The sequence below is a fragment of the Hyla sarda genome, chromosome 4, assembly GCF_029499605.1.
Source record: "Hyla sarda isolate aHylSar1 chromosome 4, aHylSar1.hap1, whole genome shotgun sequence".
NCBI lineage: Eukaryota > Metazoa > Chordata > Amphibia > Anura > Hylidae > Hyla > Hyla sarda.
The window spans coordinates 321,650,240-321,670,471 of NC_079192.1; the positions used below are offsets into that span (position 1 = coordinate 321,650,240).

Sequence of the window (20,232 nt, forward strand, 5' to 3'; positions counted from 1 at the left end):
GGGGACATGTGCAGACGAGGAGAGGAGAAGAGGGGGATCGGAGAATCAGATAAAGTCCGGTGACAAACGCAATGCGCTTAATGCAAGGCGCAGCTGGGGGGGGGGGGGGGGGGTGTTCGCGTAATCAAAATTGGCATAAAAATGGCATAAAGACAGTTAGCCATAAGTTTGCCACATAGCCTAATGAGGCAGGGAGGAATGAGCGGAGTCAAGCTCCCTCGTGTGTTACACCCACTGGGAATCATATAAGGGACAACCCTATGAAAAGTGGAATTTGTCCATATTAACTGGGAGACCACTGATAGTTTTAATTTTCAAGTGTGATATTTTGATATCATTTTAACCTGTCAGAATAAAAGTTATATTTTAATGAGCCCCTAAGTGGAAGGGTTTATTGTCCCTGAGGGGGTAACCCTAAAGGGATATTGGTAAAATTTGTAAGTTACGTCTATTTAAAATACTGAAGCCTTTCAGTACTTATCAGCTGCTCTATGTCCTGGAAGTCTTCAAGTAGTCTTTTCAGTCAGAGAGTGTGCTCTCTGCTGCCACCACTGACCATGTCATGAACAGGTCCAGAGCAGGAACAAACCTTTATATTAAACCTCTCCTGCTCTGGACAGAGCCTGACTGTAAAGAGAACATGAACAGAGCATACACAAGCTGACAAGTACTTGAAGGCTTTGGATTGGTGTTAAACAGAAAACAATTCTTTAGCAGTTCAGATTTATTGTGTGTAATCTCATAATACCTCCATTTCTTCAGTACTAGGCTTGGTTTCAGCTTGGGCTGGTTGATTTTCTTCTTGTTTTGCTTCTTCTTGATCAACCTGCATTTTCTTTCAACAGACGTAAAGCATTAGTACCATACACACAAAACAACAGTCTGTACGAACTCTATATAGCTACATAACAATCGTACCTCCTCATCTTTCAAAGTTTGGTCAGTTTCCATAGGCTCCTCGGAATCATCTGTTTTGTGGACTTCAACAAGAGATGCACTTGAGACACTAAATATACCGTGGACATTTACACGTACTTTCACCTTTACCTTGGAACTGGATCCATCAGCCTGAGGGACCACCTTTTGCACATGGAACTGACCTGCCAAAAGCAAACATAGGGCTATCTAGACTGTAAAGATAGTGAATGGCTGCAGCATTACATGCACGCTGAAAGTGAGGTCACCACAGCACTTCCTATGGGTGATGCGTGTGCATACATACATGCATGCATGTTGGTACTGTGTGTATATGATGCGTGCATGGATTTGGCTCCCCCACCTCCACTGAGCGCAATATGAATAAGAAGAAAAATAAATAAATTGGACAGAACTCTGCACACTGTTTAACTTACCTAAAGAGGGGTCAGGATAGGGAAGTTCTTTGGGTGCACTGTAATAAGCATCCAAAGTGAAAGGTTCTTTCCTATAGAATGTAAGCACTTTGGAAAAGGGAGCAGCATGGTTCTTGGGAAACACCTCACAGTCACTAAAAACGTAAGATCAGTTATACATTGTTAACAAAAGCAAAATAAGATTTATGGATGTAGTTTATTTTTAAAATGTCCCTTCAAAGACTTTCAGCATGTCAAAAGTGATTTAAAAATCAGGGATCTCAGTACAGACAGCCCAAACAATCAGGAGACTGAGTGGGGATAAGCATTACATGCTTATCCCGCTTGTTCTGATGATCGTGTCACTTTAAGAAAAAGTGGAGCACAGCATGCTAAGATTTTTAAGTATTTGCACTCACCTTAAACCTTCCTCGGCTGGAGAATTCCACTTCATAGATATTGGGTATGGTACCAGATCAGTGATGGAAAACTCTCTTACTTTAAATGCTGGAGACAGAATAGCACACTGCAAGAAAGAAATAATCAACAATATTTAATAGAAATAAAAGCAAGTCTGCGCCAGGTCTGACCTGGAATATAAAACTCATGTACAGGAGCAAATTTCAAAAGTCGCTAAAAAGTCTCACAGAAGTCTCAGCTGCGACTTTTTTTCTTTTGCGCTCCAAATTTAATCAACCCCCCGTGATAGTATGATAAATACGTAGCACATAAGCAAAACTAAAAGCAAAAAGAAAAGAAAAAAAAAGCCTTCAGACCTTGCTTACCAAAGCAAACAATGACAAATGTCCCCCATAGTACCAATAAATTGCACGTATGCCCCTATAAATAATAGTAGGGGGATGGAAAAAAAAAATTAACAAGAGAAACTGCACACGGGAGTTGCCGATCGTTGGTACCGCAGGCAGCGGTCGAGAACTTAGCAGGAGGGGGTGCGGGAGTCCCTGGTGGGGGTTGTCCCAAAAATCCGACTTGCGGGAGCGGTGCTGCACCGGGAGGTGGAAGAAATGGACCTAGGCAGTGGAATTGTGGAAACCGTTGTTTTTATTTGCCGAAGTGCGGGTGATACAAAAGGCAAACAGGTTCTCACAATGTTCTTGGCAGGCTGGACAACACGTTTCGAGAGGGGAATCCTCTCCATCAGGTCCGCTATCACAGGGGTTATGAAATGTATTTATACTGTAGTGGGGTAGGATAAATTTTCAAATTTTGGCGGGTTTGTGAGGTCACTGGGGGCTGGTGTGTGACGTCAACCTCCGTGACCTCTATGGGAGGGATTACTGTGGCGGTGTAGTGTGTATCTATAACATCAAAGAATTTTGCCCATCGAAATCAATAGGCTATTACGGTCTATGGTTAGGTCTGCTGAACCAGTGTTAGCTAAGCAGCTTCGAGCTCGGCTGGGTTGTGGATGGGAGCCGGGCTGAGTTCCATCCACAACCCAACCGAGCTCGAAGCTGCTAGCTAATACCGTGGTTCAGCAGACCTAACCATAGACCGTAATAGCCTATTGATTTCAATGGGCACAATGATGTTATAGATACACACTACACAGCCACAATAAACCCTCCCATAGAGGTCACAGAGGCTGACGTCACACACCAGCCCCCAGTGACCTCACAAGCCCAAGAAAATTTGTCCAACCCCACTAAAGTATAAATACATTTCATAACCCCTGTGATAGCGGACCTGATGGATAGGATTCCCCTCTCAAAGGATGATGTATCCTACTTGTTAGAGACTAAACATTCCTCTAGTGTTTAAAGGGTTACTCGTGTGCAAAACATCTTATCCCCTATCAAAAGACTGCTGCTGGGGACCCCCGCGATCTCCGGGCCGGCAGCAGCGGCATCCGGAACACGGGAGCGTGGAGCTCCAGTGTTCATGAGGTCATGCCCCACCCCCTCTATTCATGTCTATGGGAGGGGGTGTGACAGCCAGTACGTAGCCGTCATGCCTCCTCCCATAGACCTGAATGGATGGGGCGCATTGGCTGTAGTAGCCAGTCATCCACCACAGAGCAGAGTTCGCTCCGTGCATGGATGACCGGTGTGCCGCGCCAGCGATTGCGGGGGTCGCCAGCGTCAGGATCCCCGCAATCTAAAATCTTATCCCCTATCCTTTTGATAGAGGATAAGATGTTTTGTGCCGGAGTACCCCTTTAAGCCAATGGCTGTCCAGACAGACCCAATGGGAATAATGGCACATCCTAAACTAAAGCTTTTTTTTTGTCGTTAGGATAGGCCATCTAAGGCCATATAAGGCTTGATTCTATTTTAAGCCATAGCCTTAGTCACCTAAGGTTATAAAGAAATAGTAACTGAGATAGTCTGTTCCAGGCAGTCCGTTACAATACTTAAATGAGCACTGTTTCAAAACAACTTAACTCCATTTGATAACCAATGTGGGCAGGGCTTAGCATGTGCTCTTTGCAGGAGAGGGAGAGAAAGCTTGCCTGCAAATTGAGCCACTCTGCCTTATAAAGATGATCCACACTATTCCTCAAAGTTCTCTAGTCACCCTTAAAGCTCAGAGCAACTGTTTCTTGTGCAAAAAGCAGGGTATCTACTACTGTATGGAGACAGTGCTGCAGTGTAATCTCCCCCCTATCATCTGCTTGTCAGCAGGATGTCTGTGCTTCGTGTAACCCTTTTATCACAGATACTGCTGCTGTTTTTTTCCTTTCTGGTCATAGAGTAGTATACCCTAAAATCATCCCTCTAGCCAAGTGATGGCCTGCTCAGTCCAGTGTACTCTTTCCAGCACTAGGTCATGACACAGAGTGTGCTTTGATTGGCCAGTGAAGGGAAAGGCAGTCATGTGTGTACTACTTAAACAGCCCACCTCTGGTCCCACCCCCTGAAATAGAGAAAATGAGAAATAACTGTTCAATGTGGCCCTCCTCATCAGCTCAATAAGCAGTTATCATTAAAATAACTCTGCCCCCCTCCTGGATGTTTAATCTAACAAAACCATGCAGGTATGCTTTAAAAGTAATATGAGATCAATTATGGAGCACATAAGACAAGCTCAAACATCTTTAAATAAGCAATAAGCAAGAGCAGAACTTTCCCCAGGCTACATAGTTAAAGCTGTACACTCACCTGCAATGCACAGCCTCTGGCTACTGCTTCGTCAGCATTTAAAGTTGTACTAATTTCTTTACCAAAGAAACGGCTGATTCGCTCCTTTACAGCTGGGATCCGTGTAGCACCACCAACTATTTCTACTGCATAAATGTCTTCTTTCTTGAGTTCTGTATAAAACAAGAACAAACAAAATGCTTTGTATTGAAAAGCAGAATATGCCAAATACATCAATTAACATTGATTCCCTGCATAAAAAATATATATTTTTGTAGTCACTGTAAAATTCTCATAGCCTTCATTGGGAACACAGGATACTGATGGGTACATGCACTTGCCACTAAGAAAAAAAAAATCCGGCTCCTCCCTGGCAGGATATACCCACCCACCTGCCATGAGGAACTCCATTGTGTCACAGAGCAGTAGAAGCCAACAAGAAGCCAACATTGAACCAGAAAGGAGAATCCGGGCAAGACGAAGATATGGGTGGGTGCCGTTTCCCCCAATGAAGGCTGCGAGAAAGATTTTATGGAGAGTACAAAAAAAAAAAAAATATGTATCTCCTTTTCTCGGTCGCTTCACTGGGGGACACAGGATACTGATGGGACGTACAAAAGCAGTCCCTGGGGTGGGAATTATTAACCGCCAGAGAAGGGGACACAGTCCTGAGACTGAACCCAGTCAGCCTGCTGGCAAGACCCTCAGCCAAGAGACAACCAAGAGAACCCCAGTAAGAGAAGCAACCGATGGAAGAGAACATTGTGAGCGAACGCCAGGGAGATCAAAATACGCCTGGAAGAAGGCGAGCACAAGGAAAACGGAGACCAGAAACCCCCGGGGAAAGAAGAAACAGACTAAACTGTCCTGAGAGAATTGGATGGATTTGACACACGACCCGGACCAACACACTGGTGGGTCCAGAATCCCTGTCTCAGGGGACACCGCAAGAACCCCGGAAGAGCGGACTCAATTTGACTCAGAGCCCGAACAGCTGCAAAAAAAAAAAAAAAAAAAAAAAAAAAGAAAAAACATGAAAGCACAAGTACGCCCCCTGAAAAGGAGGAAGGTGGGCGCCATACGTGCAAAGTGTCCACAGCTTATGAGGGGACACAGACGGATACCTCACAATGGTAGTGGGGAACCAGGACTACCGCCACACAAGCAGCAGGCATAGAGCAGACCGAGCACCTACTGGTAAGCCAGAATGTCGGGAGCAGAGCAACGTTATGCCACCTGTGAAAGGAGAACAATGACTGCAGCTGTTCCTGCGAAGGTCTAACAAACCTGCAGAAAATGCTCCCAGCCTACCCCCTAACAGTGCTACAGACAGAATGCCATAGAAAGCACCAGAACTGCAGGCACAGGTAACTCATGTAGGATGCACGTGGTGCAGGAAACCATGCAGACACAGTCTGGCTTACTGGAGTAAGGGACAATGAACATACAGAGGTCCTTTTCAAGAACAGCACATCGAAAGTCTGCTACCGGACTTCAGCCGCAGGAGCAGCAAGTATGGGGGTAGGTGACCTGGAAATTAGGAAGCCGTCCTGATGACCGCCTGGTGTACTGGAATTGGAAGTCCTAAACCACATAAGACCAAAGGCTAGCCAACTGCCACAGGGTCCAGTGCACATGTTGGGACACCCCACTAGACACCTCACATTAACAGTGAGGTACAGGAAACTCCAGCCCTGTATGCAGCAGCCTCATGATGGGAGACCAGCAGTTGAGGAACCAAGCAGACCACTGTGTGGCTTACTCTTATAGGGGAAACTCCAGCCCTGTGTCCTTCGTATATGTGAGAGACCATGCAGATCACTGTCTGGCTTACTGGTCTAGGGTCCATTGTATATGCTGGAAACCATGCAGACCACTGTCTGGCTTACTGGTATAGGGTCCAGTGTATATGTGGGGGACCACACAGACCACTGTCTAGCTCATTTGATTGGAGTCCGTGCACATGCACGGTCACTCCTCCGGAAACCTTGCACGAGAAGTGGGGTACCAGAAGTCCTAGCTACGGATGTGGCAGACATGTGAACTGTGAGTTGAGGAGGGAGGAAGGACGCAGACCACGGTCTGGCTAATTGGTACAGTGGCCACAGCACCCAGAAACCTCGCCCACCCTGGGTTACTGGAACTCTAGCTGCAGCGTACATGTAATAGGTAACCGACGGCGGAATGGATTGTCTAATACCCTCCCGGGAATGAGACACACTCAGGCATGAAGGGGGCACAGCTCGAAAAGGCCCCTCAGTTTCTGCTAGAAATGCATTGGCATCAGTTGGGGGACCCCCATCGGTGTTCTGCCCTTATACGGAGGGACTAGAAATCCGCTGCGGTTGTGGCTGACATTGCATGGGCGCTGATTGTAGGGGAAAAAAAAAACAGTCAAGGGATGAATTCCCAGGACTTTCCAAGGGAACATACATCCTTGTTAAGGGGGACTCGCCACGGTGGGTCGCATAAGTTCCCACATGGCGTGAAAATGGAGGGATGGGACAAATGAAGTCCCAATGCTCATAAGCAGAGGGAAGCCCAAAACATCGACCTAAAGTGTAATCCAGTGAACCCTTCAGAAAAGAGGTACAGTACTACCAAAATGCGCAAATATTAAAGCGACCCCCCAAATCCTGTTGGAAGGGTCCCACAAATGCATGGCCCGTGGACAGGAATCATAGACATAGCCAAAGGACCGAGAAGAGACTGCAGGGATGCAAATCATAAAATCACCATGAAATCACCACCACAGCGGCACCCCTAATTCTGGGGGGGCGGGGTTATGGGGGAACAGAGGCACCCCTAATTCTCTTGGGGGGGGGGGGGAACAGCGGCACCATTAATTTTGTGCAGCACAGTGGCATCGATTCTGGGGGCACAGTGGCATCCTTCATTCTGGGGGCATAGTGGCATAATTCTGGGGGCACAGTGGCATCATTCATTCTGGGGGCACAGTGGCATGAATTATTTGGGGCACAGAGGTACAATAAGTCGGTACAAGGTATAAGTCGACAGGGTTTGTCGAAAATATATTTGGGGGCATAGCGTGTGGCAGTAATATTGCAGGAGAATAGCGTGTGGAAGTAATATACCAGGGGCACAGTGTGCGGCACTTTTATATTCAGGGGCACAGTGTGTGGCAGTATTCAGGTCATACATCCTCCACACTTCAGTTGCTCATTTGCTCTTTTCTTTATGGCACTAAGGATAAGCAGACCCTCATTAAAATTAGTTGAGTACCCCTGGTTTAGACAATGACCAACCATAACTTTAACATACGAACAATATGCACCTCTAGTTTCAGTGTCCATTTTACTTACTGGCTTGTTCTAGGACACTGCGGAGTGGAGCTTCAACTCGAGATAAAAGACTATCACACATTTCCTCAAAATGACCCCTAAAATGGATGAGAAAAAAAAAAAAAGTCAATCCAGAATACAAAAGACTCAAAAATAGATGCACTATAAACTATATGTGCTGATGTACAATGGTGGATTTTGGTGGATGCCATGCACATGAGGTGGTTGAGCAATCCTGATGTTGACAGGTTCAGCTATTAAGCTGATTTTTTCAGCAGATTCAGCCAACTATTAAGTTGGCTGAGCACGACGAAAACCTCAGGATTGGTCAATCACCTAATGGGCATGACATCCACCACTCTCCGCCATTGCAAATATTAAGGAAAGAAGGATTAGGGGTGTCTGTTTTACCTAACTCACTAAAAAGCATACTAAAGCTGTGTACATAAACATATATATTATTATTATTTTTTTTTTTTTTTGGGGGGGGGGGGGTATGGGAATAGCAGTAAGTGTACATGGACCTTAATAGCCATTACTTATTAATCTGCACATGCTTATGTTAGCAGGATTTGCTGTTAAGCTTATGTGCTTGACCACCACTAACATTAGAAAGTCAGCAGATCTCCCCAAATTTAGCAGTACCTGCCAATGCAATGCAGCTAAGTATCTTACATTTATGGCCAGCTTAAAGATTGGCATCACAAGAACAAATGCTTAAAAACTATGTATAATAGCAATGTTACAGAAGAGAGTTACCTGTTCATGGATCCGGAGACATCAATATCATTCATAAAACATTCAATATTCAGGGGCAGCTCTGACGCGTTCGCACTCATTAACTTTTTGAGTTTCTCGCACTCCTGGGCGAGCCGCAGTACAGGCCGAATCTTTGACTTTATATCCAGCTTGTACTTCTTGCCAAACTCTTCACAGAAATATTGAACCAAAACATCATCAAACTTTCTTCCACCCACATATGGATCAAAGGCAGTAGCTAGAACCTAAGGAACATAACATTATAATGTTATGGCTATTCAGTTTATAAGACCAATCCTTTCTCCCTTTTAACACTCCACCCACATTTTAAAGGAGTTCTTAATACAGGATAAACCATTAATATCTTATTGGTGGGGGTCTGACACTCAACACCCCTCTGATCAGCTGTTTGCCGGAGCCCTGAGGCTTGCATACACAGTAGTCCCTGCGCATCAAATCTGCGTACGTGTGAATGTTCCCTTAGGGGGCGGAGCGAGGCGGAGGAACAGGGGGTTTGGGGTGGCAACAGCTGGAGGCACAACATGGGTCGGGTCACCGGCGGATATGCATCGTAAAATACGCTGCAGATCCATTAAGTGTGACCCTAGTCTAAGGGTGAAACGGGTTGGATGCAAATGGCTACTGCCAGGTCCTGACGGCCTCCATTAACTAGCATGGGGTCTATCAGTGACCCTGTGATTTTACAGGATTTTAGCAGAGGAAAAAAAATAATAAAATACTGCTTGCACCTAATTGAGCCCGACAGCAGTGTGAACGAGGCCTAAGAAAAGTGATAGTCTAGGACTTACTTTGAGTTTTCCCTTGTTAAAAGCACAGACAGACACTTGATATGCAGAGTGGCCCATGTCCACAAACACCACAAGCCTTGGTTTCTCCTCTGGAGCGGGCAGATCTTGCTTATAAATTCCATAGGCAAGGGCAACTATTTTAAACAAAAGAAGAAAAGCAGCAAAATGAATATACGTTTACAGATATTTAATAAAGATAAAGTTAGATGACAAAAAAAATAAAAATACAGGGTTGGGACTGTAAACAATCACTACTCCTATAACGCCATTTGTTTGGTTCCATCACAGCTGCAACTATGTTTTTAATTACCCTAATTTGGTCACGTGATCCCAAGTCTGACTCTCCAAGGTTTTGTCTGGACCGCGCAGACATTGTCATCACCATAGAAAGCAATGTCTGTGGAGCGGAAATCCGCCAGAACACTGAATGTGTTCAATGCTCTGAAAACTCTGCAGTGTGACCTGTGCAGCAGAATCCCATTGCCAGCAATTGAACTCTGCTGCACCGGAATGTCAAAATAGAATTCCACAGTGTGAACCCAGCCTAATGGTTACAACAGGAGGTCTCTCTCCGACTTCCTGTGAACTACAGGATGACCACCAAATCCCTCCTACTAGTTACCAGACTCCACCTCACCCAGCTCTATCTGCTATCTCTATGGGATGTGTTTACACATTTTGTTTCTTGGTGTTTTTTTTCTGTTTTGTGCCAAGATTTTACCTAAAATGTGTAATTTTTAACAGTTTTGGAAAAGCAGTGCAACAGCTAAAATGCTGTACAAATGTAAAGAAAAAATGATGTCAAAATTTAACATGTAAACGTAGCCTAAAAACTTCAAATCTTTATAAAACACTCAAGTTGTCATATGTCAAATCACTTTCACCTTATGGCAATATTTCTCTTCATAACTCATCTTGGGAAGGAAAAAGCCTCAGTGCACACCAATCTAACAAGTACCCCTGGGTGATCCCCAGCACTAGCAACATTATGAGATGCCCAGCTTCAATAATCTAATGCCCCAGCTAAAGCTAGAGGATAAAACCTGTGTAGAAAAAAGGTTGACCAGTTGCTTATAGGAACCAATCAGATCGCTTCATTATTTTTTTCAGAGGCCCTTTCAAAAATGAAAGAAGCAGTCTGATTGGTTGCTCTGGGCAACTAGCTATCTACCCCGATTTTGATAAATCTTCCTCAATGACATTGTGCATTTGTTTAGTGAAATTAAGTCTATTCCATGCATGCCACAATAGCAAAAAAGAGGTAAGCAAAAGACCTCTACATTGTCTAATAGCCTAAGGTGCAGTATAAGAAAGTAGAAGAAAATAAAAAATTATATGTATAATGTGTGTGTATATATATCTCTATCTATCTGTCTGTCTGTCTCTCTCTCTCTTACACATATATACATACAGTGAGGCAAAAAAGTATTTAGTCAGCCGCCAATTGTGCAAGTTCTCCCACATATGAGAGAGGCCTGTAATTTTCATCATAGGTATACCTCACCTATGAGAGACATAATGAGAAAAAAAAAATCCATAAAATCACTTTGTCCGATTTTTAAAGAATTTATTAGCAAATTATGGTGGAAAATAAGTATTTGGTCAATAAAAGTTCATCTCAATACTTTGTTATATACCCTTTGTTGGCAATGACAAAGGTCAAACGTTTTGTGTAAGTCTTCACAAGGTTTTCACACACTGTTGCTGATATTTTGGCCCATTTCTCCGTGCAGATCTCCTTTAGAGCAGTGATGTTTTGGGGCTGTCGCTGGGCAACACAGACTTTCAACTCCCTTCAAAGGTTTTCTATGGGGTTGAGATCTGGAGACTGTCTAGGCCACTCCAGGCCCTTGAAATGCTCCTTACGAAGCCACTCTTTGGTTTCCTGGGAGGTGTGTTTGGGATCATTGTCATGCTGAATGACCCAGTTAGGTTTCATCTTCAATGCCCTTGCTGATGGAAGGAGGTCTTCACTCAAAATCTCAAGATACATGGCCCCATTCATTCTTTCCTTTACATGGATCAGTCGTCCTGGTTCCTTGTCAGGCAGAAAAACAGCCCCAAAGCATGATGTTTCCATCTCCATGCTTCACAGTAGGTATGGTGTCCTCTGGATGCAACTCCGCATTCTTTCACCTCCAAACACAATGAGTTGAGTTTTTACCAAAAAGTTCTACTTTGATTTCATCTGACCATATGACATTCTCCCAATCCTCTTCTGGATCATTCAAATGCTCAACAAAATTCAGATGGGCCCGCTATGTACTGGATTAAGCAGGGGACATGCCTGACACTGCATGATTTGAGTCCCTTGCGGTGTAGTGTGTTACTGATGGTAGCCTTTGTTACTTTGGTCCCAGCTCTCTGCAGGTCATTCACTAGGTCCCCCCGTGTGGTTCTGGGATTTTTGCTCATCGTTCTTGTGATAACGTTTCAGGGAGGTATGGCTAGATGACCAGGTGGCTGCCCTGCAAATTTAGTTTATGGAAGCATCAGCTTTTTCCGCCCAAGATGTTGCAACTGCCCTAGTGGAATGAGCTTTAAAGAAAGGAGGGGATCCTGATTTTTTGCCTCATAAGCCATGTTAATAGCAAGTTTAATATAACTAATGGTGGATCTAGAGGCAGCTTTACCCCTATTAGAGCCGGAAAACTGTAAAAGAAGGCTTTCAGATGTACAAAAATGCTTAGTAGAATCAATATAGGTGATTAAACGTCTCCTTACATCTAGATTGTGGAAAAGTTTTTCTCTATCATTGGAAGGTCTGTCACAGAAGGAAGGGAGAATAAGGTCTTGATTTTGGTGAAAATCAGACACCACCTTAGGTAACAAGTGTGGTAAGGTTCTCATTATAACCCTGTCATCAAGAATTTTGGTATAAGGAGAAAAGGCTGAAAGGGCATGTAATTCCCCCACTCTTCTCACTGTGGTGATAGCCAAGAGAAAAGCTAGTTTGATTTTTAATAGAGACAGACTCTAGAGGCTCAAATGGAGGGGTCATGAGGTAGCCTAGAACTAAAAGTGAGATCCCATGGAGGAACTAATAATCTAGCTGAAGGGCGGAGTCTGGAAGCCCCTACCAGAAATCTCTTAAGTGGTTGGTCGGCCAACTTAAAATTTAGGAAGGAGTTCAGAGCAGAGATTTGGACTTTGAGAGTACTGGGACTAAGGCCTATCTCTAGCCCTCTCTGAAGAAAGCTAAGAATAATAGGGACACTGGGCTCCCCTAGAGGATCTACTCCATCACCTGCAAAGTTAAGAAAGGCATTCTAAGGTAAATTTTTGACGTTATTTCCTTCCTACTTGCTAGCAAGGTACTACTTACCCCATCAGTGAAACCTCTTCTCTTAAGGATGAAGCTTTCAGGATCCAGGCTGTGAGATGCAGATGAGGGGATGGAGGATGCAGTACTGGGCCCTGCAAGAGGAGATCCCTCCTGTCTGGAAGAATCCACAGTTGGCACACAGAGTCCTCAGAAGGGTAAACCAGGGTCTCCTGGGCCAGAAGGGAGCAATGAGCAAGACTTGAACATGTTGAATCTTTCTTAGGACTGCTGGGATTAAGCGGAAGGGCGGAAAAGGGTACCCTACTCCCCTTGTCCATGACTGAGTGAAAGCGTCCACTGCAGATGGATGATCCAGAGGATTTAGGGAATAGAACCTGGGAAGCTTTATATTTAGTTTTGAAGCAAAGAGATTTACCAAGAAGACTTCAAATCTGCGACTTATCATATTGAAGACTTCTGGATTCAGCGACCACTCTGACTGTCTCATTTTGTTTCTGCTGAGAATATCTGCTATGGTATTCTCCTTGCCCTTCAAGTGTACTGTCCTTATAGATGACATGGGTTTCTGCCCAGAGAAAGATCTGAGACGTCAGGTCCATGAGTTGTCTGGATCTTGTCCATCCCTGCTTGTGGAGGTAATGCTACTGTGGTTGTGTTGTCGGTGTAGATTAATACATCTTTCACCACCACTTGATGAGACATGCAAAGAAGTGCCTGATATACAGCTGAGAGCTCTTTGTAATTTGAGGAGGAAGGAACTAGATGTGGATCCCATTCCCCCTGAAGAAGAGTGTGATTCACATGTGCCCCATGGACTGTCGTCTGTTGTAATTCTCACCACTGAGATGGGAAACTCCTTTGTAGAGATTTTATGGACTTAGCCACCACCTGAGGGAGAGTCTTGCTTTGGAAGACAGGGAGAACATTAAGTTCAAGGAAGATTTTTTTCCCCATTCCATTGGGAAAGGATGTCTAGCTGAACTGAGCCCACCTTACTGCTGGAATTGCTGCTGTCATTAGACCCAGGACCGACATGGCCTCTCTGAAGGAAGGAGTGTGGGATAGAAATAGATTTAGGACCTTCTCTTGAAGCAATAGTTGTTTCGCTGGAGGCAGGGTTGATATTTGAGAAGAGGAGTTCAGGGATATTCCCAAAAACGAACAGGTCCTGGAGGGAACAACACAGGATTTTTGTAAGTTCAGGTTCCAACCTAGGAATTTGAGGATTGAACGTACAGACTGTATCTGTTGGATAAGCAGATCGTCTGAACTTGAGACAATAAGAAAGTTGTCTAGATATGGCACTATGAGAATGTCCTTTGTCCTGATAAAGGCAACTGTTTCCGCCATCATCTTTGTAAACACTCTGGGTGCTTGAGATACCCCGAAAGATAGAGCTGAGTATTGAAGGTGGACCCATTTCCCCTCTAAGACTACTGCTACTCTGAGGAACTTTTGATGGGAGGAATGGATTGGGATTTGATAGTAAGCAACCTCTAAAATCGATTGATGCCATCACAGTTTGGGAATAGAAAACAGATAGTCGATTTGATTGATTCCATGCAGAATTTTTTGTAGGATAGAAACTTGTTCAGGGCCTTGAGATGGATTATTACCCTGAATGCTCTGGAGGATTTTATCACTAGAAAGAGGGGAGAGTAAAATCCCTGTTTTTCTTCGGATTGGGGAACTGGGACAAGAACCCTCTTTTGCAAGAGGGACAATCGACACATTGTCGATTGCTTCGGCAAATTGGTCATCACTCCAGTAGGAAGGTACCTATCCTGGGGAATTACATTGAACTCCAGAAGGAGTCCCGAAGAGATGGTATTTAACCTTATTATGGAGGCTGAAAGTGCGTCTGTCCTTAGGACCTAGACCCTCATACAGCACATCCTCAGCTGACAAAGGCTCTTTGCTTTCCTCCAAATTCATGGTAATACGGACAGCCTTAAGTTGTTCCGTATCCTCGCGAGTAATCCAAGATACAGTACTTGAATCTTCCACTTCTTCATCAGAAGACAAGACTTCACCCTCTTCTCCTATAATAGACTCATATGGAGGTGATTGGGATAATGGGGCAGGTAGAGCGGCCAAATCCTTATCCTTTCTAAGACCTAGGTCCTGTAAAGAATTTTAAGCTCATCTTTAATCATTTTCTTAATGGTTAGTGCTAAAGAGGAGGATTCCTGGGCAACTAGAGTGTCCATACAAGATGGACAGATGGCTCTTTTATGAGAGATCTAGCGGACTTCTACATTGCGCACATTCTATCTTATGAGTTTTAGATGACGCTTTTCTAGGGGCCTCAGCTGAGCTTTGATCTGCCAACAACAAAGCACATAACCCACCAAATAAATGAAAACATGGAAGGTCTCACCCAAGGAAGCTGTAGTACTCGACTGAAGCTCTTGGATTTAGTGCGTCCACCTTCTTTCCAAGATTCAGGCAGGCTGGAGAAGGTCTTCGGTTGGGAAATAGAACCAAAATTCAGGCACCAACTTCGGGATCCACTGCAGTGTAGAACTGCACCGGTGCAGGAGCTGGTTACTGCGGTCAGCGGGATCTCCGGACAAAGGAGAAGCAACAGACCCGGCTCCGGAATTTGTCTCTCAAAATTTTCGCATACACGCCTCCTGGAAGTGACACGTCTCCCAGTTTGCTGGGCCAGACGTCATCACTGTGCGCCGCACGACTAGTCACACTTGGGGAACGCACAGAGACCAGAGAACTGGCCACCCGACCCGCAATCTCCAGTGTTCCCTCGGGAGAAAACACTGCCGAACCCTGTGCCGGAGACTGCCTGATCCCACAGCAGACATGCCGGCCATGAAACCCCTCACAACCGACTGCAAGGGGAGCCCCGCAGCTCAGGATACAAGGAAAGAAGTCAGAATAATTTTCAAGGCCAGCTTTCTGTAGGACAGGAAACCTGAACTGAGGGTGGAGAGGAAGGAGGTCCAAAATTTATATCCAGGTTTCCTGTGCCACGGTGGAAGGTCCTCTCCAGGGGTGCTGTCGTGGGTGATAGGGTAAATCTTACTTGTTTGTAGGTGACCAAATACTTATTTTCCACCATAATTTGCAAATAAATTCTTTAAAAATCAGACAAGGTGATTTTATGGATTTTTTTTCTCATTATGTCTCTCATAGTTGAGGTATACCTATGATGAAAATTACAGGCCTCATCTTTTTAAGTGGGAGAACTTGCACAATTGGTGGCTGACTAAATTCATTTTTGCCCCACTGTGTGTGTGCGTGTGTGTGTGTGCGCGCATATGTTATATCTATTCTTGGAAGGCTTCTTTAAATCTACTAGGTTAAAGAGAGAACACAGTAGTGATCCATTTGGTGAAAGTGCATCAGCCTATCGCTTTGGTGCATGACAAAGCGGTTATCCCAAGATTAGCAGCTACATAGCCATAAGGGAAACCGATCAATGTCACTAAATGCTTCAGGGCAGGGGCGGATGTGGCACCAGTTCATGCAGAAAACAGTTGACGGTTATCAGCTTTTTTTTTTTTGGTGGAATTATATAACATTGGGGACAAGACACTACTAAAATACTATAATTTTACAGTTGTGTCCATTTTGTTTCTGTACTCTGGGACTGTCACTCCTTCCAAATGTAATGGCCAAGTTTACACATTTCCCTATTACCTACTAATTGTTAGAAAGGCAGTTTACTAGTAGCTACAATTGATAGACGATGTTGACAATACTCCAGCTCATCTGGTAGTACGTCCTAGTAGATTGTCCAAGATTAGAAAAACATGGCTGCTTTTTTTTACTAAAACCGGCCCTATCCTTAGTATATGGTATTATAGCTCAGCATCATTAAATATAGAGGAGCCAGACTAAAAAAAAACAAAGGCAGAACAATTATCTGTTAAAAGTGCTAACTACACCCTTTACTTCTACATCGGTTACCTGCAGTAGTTTCATTAATAAGTCGTAGACAGTTCAGTCCTGCGATCTGGGTGGCATCCATTACAGACCTCCTCTCCGCATCAGTAAAGAAGCATGGAACCTAAACCAACAAACATTAAGCAATCTCAGACCAGTAGAACAAGCTTTTCCTGAGGTTGTGCTTTGTTAAGGGGGTATTCCACTGTCCAAGCTTTTGGAACATTTTGTTCCGAGCGCTAGGTGCGGCATTGTGAAGTCACGTCCATGCCCCTCGTGACGTTATGCTCCCCCTCAATGCAAGTCTATGGGAGGGGGCTGCCACGCCCCCTACCATAGACTTGCATTGAGGGGGCGTGGCGTGACGAGTGGCATGGCCTTGATGTCACGACCACTGCAGCCTGCATCCAGCATTCGGAACAAAATGTTCCGAATGCTGGGGTAGTGGAATACCCCTTTAAATATTTTACTCATCTTGCACGTATCCCGAGTTACAGAGCATGTTATGGATCACAAGTCCGTTAGCTTTAACACTAGAATATTACAGGAAATCTTCCCTGGCCAAGAATTCACATCCTGCTCTCTACAGAGCAGACAAGTGTGACAATTTAGGCCAACTATTACAATTGTATACTTAACAGTTACAAATCATATCAGTAAGCCAAATCTAGGGTGACAGGAGCTGAACCCACAACAGCCATGCAGAAAAATCTATCTCCAGCCAAGCCCTACATCAGACGATGTATATTAATGTAGATTAGTTTGGGTAGTCATGCACATTAAAGTAAAACTATTGGTAAAGCAGGGAATTACTTACCGCAACAACACAGTCAACTACGGGTTTCTTTAAGGCGCTCTCTGCTGTTTCTTTTAGTTTGGTCAGGAGCATCCCAGTCACCTGCTCCATGGTGAAGTTTCTCTCTTCTTCCAAATACATGACCTAGAAGACATTTGTTCATGAATATGTTAGCCACTAAAGCCAGTGAATCAGCGATCAGTGGCACACATCATTCTTTGGGGAAAAATGTAAAATCTTTAACAGCAATGGGCAACTTTGCATTGATTTGTTTATTGTTAATTTGTTTCCAGAACATAATAAAGCAACTTTTTAAGCGGTGTTTAGAAATGTCCTATCATTTAGCTGCTACTCAGGGAAAGATCAGATACATCCATCAAATGGACCTTCTGCACTCTCCATGTTAGATATAGCAGCAGGTAGGGCGAGCAAGTTACACACCAGCTATGATAGTGGACAGGGTGGGAAGATACCTTGGAGGAAAGCTCACACAGGCTGGAGAAAGAGTAGAGAGTTTTAAGTTTTCATAGAGCTGCAGAACTGACCACAGGCAAGAAACAATGGGGGACATGTATAATTTCCAGTGTATAATAGAAGTTTTTTACCCCTCTGCCTGTTGTCTAAATTTGGCGCAGCTGCGTTAAATTTATCATTCTTGCGCAGCTACTTTCTTGAATTGCGTTTAAATTTAGAATTCTCCTCAGAGCATAAATTTACACCGCAGCTCTATTTAGTAGGAGCTTTGTCTGCAGCGTATCTGCACCTAAACAGTAAATGTGTCCTCGTTATTAGTTTGAGAATTTTTTTTCTTCATTATGTAGAGTTTTAATCTCACAATAATACCACTTTTTGCCCCCAATTATAACACATCAATTATACCAATGTCCTTATTCTTCTTTTAACATCTGTGACACCCCTGTGCAAATCACCTCAAATGTACATGGTGCACTCTACCTTATGGGCCTTGTTGTGCGCCCGCAGAGCACTTTGCGCCCACATATGTGGTATCTCCGTACTCTGGCTAAATTGTGTCCCAAAAATTCACAGCGAGTTTGCTGCATCTCAATCTTGCAGCACTCCCTGTAAACCTCCGCCCATGTGAGTGTAACCTGTCCATTCACATTGGGGGGAGGGGGGGGGGGGGAAACATCCAGCTGTTGCAAAACTACAACTCCGAGCATGCCCTTTGGCTGTCCGTGCATGCTGGGAGTTGTAGTTTTGCTACAGCTGGAGGCACACTGGTTGCGAAACACGGAAACAGACTCAGTGTTTCGCAACCAGTGTGCCTTCAGCTGTTGCAAAAACTTCAAATCTCAGCATGCAGTGACAGCAGAAAGACATGCTGGAACTTGTAATTATGCAACAGCTGGAGGCATACTGCTACAACTCCCAGCATGCTCTTTGGCAGTCCGTATATGCTGAGGGTTGTAGTTATGCAACAGCTGAAGGCACACTGGTTGCAAAACACTTGAATGTTTTTTACTTAACTTAGTGTTTCCAAACCAGTGTGCCTCCAGCTGTTGCGCAACTTCAATTCCCAGCATGAATGGTCTGTCAGTGCATGCTGGGCGTTATAGTTTGGAGGCACAGCTGGAGGCACACGGGTTGGGAAAAAGAGTTAGGAAACGAACAATGTTTCCCAACTAGTGTGCCTCCAGCTGTTGCAAAACTATAATTCCCAGCATGGCCAGACATGCTGGAAGTTGTATTTCGGCAACATCTGAAGAGTCAGATGTTGACAAACTACAACTCCCAGCATGCTTTGGCAGTCTGGGAGTTGTAGTATTGCAACAGCTGGAGGTCCACAGATTGGAGGCCATTATACAGTGGTCTCCAAACTGTGGCCCTCCAGATGTTGCAAAACTACAACTCCCAGCATGCCCAGAAAGCCAAAGTTTGCAGTTTTGAAACTTCCAGAGGCAGCAGTGAGATCGCTTTACGTCGATCTGACTGCTGCCAATGAAGATGCCGCACTGCTGCTGCAAACTCACCGCGGGGACGCACCACCCCCGGGACCGCCTTGAGGACGCCGCTCACGCCGGAATCGCTCGGGGCACCGCATGACCGGGTAGGTGACGCCGGGGGACGGGTAAGGGACACTTAGCAGAGCGGTGTGTGTTCCGATCCCCGTGATCCGGACTCACACACCGCGCTGCTAAGTATTCTGATAGCAAAACGCTGCTATAGATTTGACTAGCTGACAGCAGCGATTGCTGGGGGGGGATGAAACCCCCCGTGGTCACATGGTAAGATGGCTGGCTATCAGTGATAGCCACCATCTTACCGGGCGCTGGGGAAAAGTATAACGGAAAGCAGTAAATTGTAAAAATAAAAGGAGAATGATCTACAGTGTTAAGTGGATTACAAAGCTATTTTAATGTGACGGAGCTTGTTCAATGATAAGTTATCAAACATTTCCTATGTAAATGTATTAAATTGTTGGATCATAAAATAACAATATCCAATATACAAGTGATCTAATGAATAACTGAACTGGAAACAAATATTCTATATGCAAATTATTTTAAAAGTGCTTTGGAATAACCAAGGAGTAAAAAGCAATATAAAGCAAACCAAATGAGGAATTGAGATAGGAAAGTAAAAACGTTCTGTTGGTTCCTTAGTAGTAGTTTCCTTCAGAAATAGAAAGGATTGCTACGTGCAGTTAAAGTTGGCTTATATTTATGGGGAAAAAGGCGCACCTGCGTCAAAATTTTTGGTGCAAAAGGAAAAGTACGCAGGTAATAAATCCATGTGTACTATATATGCAGCTCCAAGGTACCCTGATTCAGCCACATCTGGAGGACATGCTCTACCAAAACGTGCGCAAAAAAAGGGCTTGCGCAAAAAAAATACCCACAAAACAGGGGTAAAATCTTTGATACATGTCCCCCAATGTGTATCTATTTTGAGTAAATACTAGTGTTCCCTATAAAACAATG

At 44.4% G+C, this 20,232-nt stretch overlaps 1 protein-coding gene across 2 annotated transcripts in view; it reads right to left on the bottom strand.

Annotated features, from left to right (window-relative positions):
* Window positions 1-20,232, bottom strand: part of HSPA4 (heat shock protein family A (Hsp70) member 4) — a 97,889-nt gene that overhangs the window by 19,691 nt on the left and 57,966 nt on the right. For both annotated transcript variants that reach the window (XM_056574931.1, XM_056574930.1), the window contains exons 4-13: window positions 17,312-17,434; window positions 16,519-16,618; window positions 9,303-9,436; window positions 8,494-8,738; window positions 7,756-7,832; window positions 4,454-4,605; window positions 1,751-1,857; window positions 1,353-1,486; window positions 919-1,100; window positions 749-835 (exon numbers count right to left, since the gene is read on the bottom strand). In XM_056574931.1, coding sequence (XP_056430906.1) covers window positions 749-835; window positions 919-1,100; window positions 1,353-1,486; window positions 1,751-1,857; window positions 4,454-4,605; window positions 7,756-7,832; window positions 8,494-8,738; window positions 9,303-9,436; window positions 16,519-16,618; window positions 17,312-17,434 — 1,341 coding nt within the window. The remainder of the gene's footprint in view (window positions 1-748; window positions 836-918; window positions 1,101-1,352; window positions 1,487-1,750; window positions 1,858-4,453; window positions 4,606-7,755; window positions 7,833-8,493; window positions 8,739-9,302; window positions 9,437-16,518; window positions 16,619-17,311; window positions 17,435-20,232) is intronic.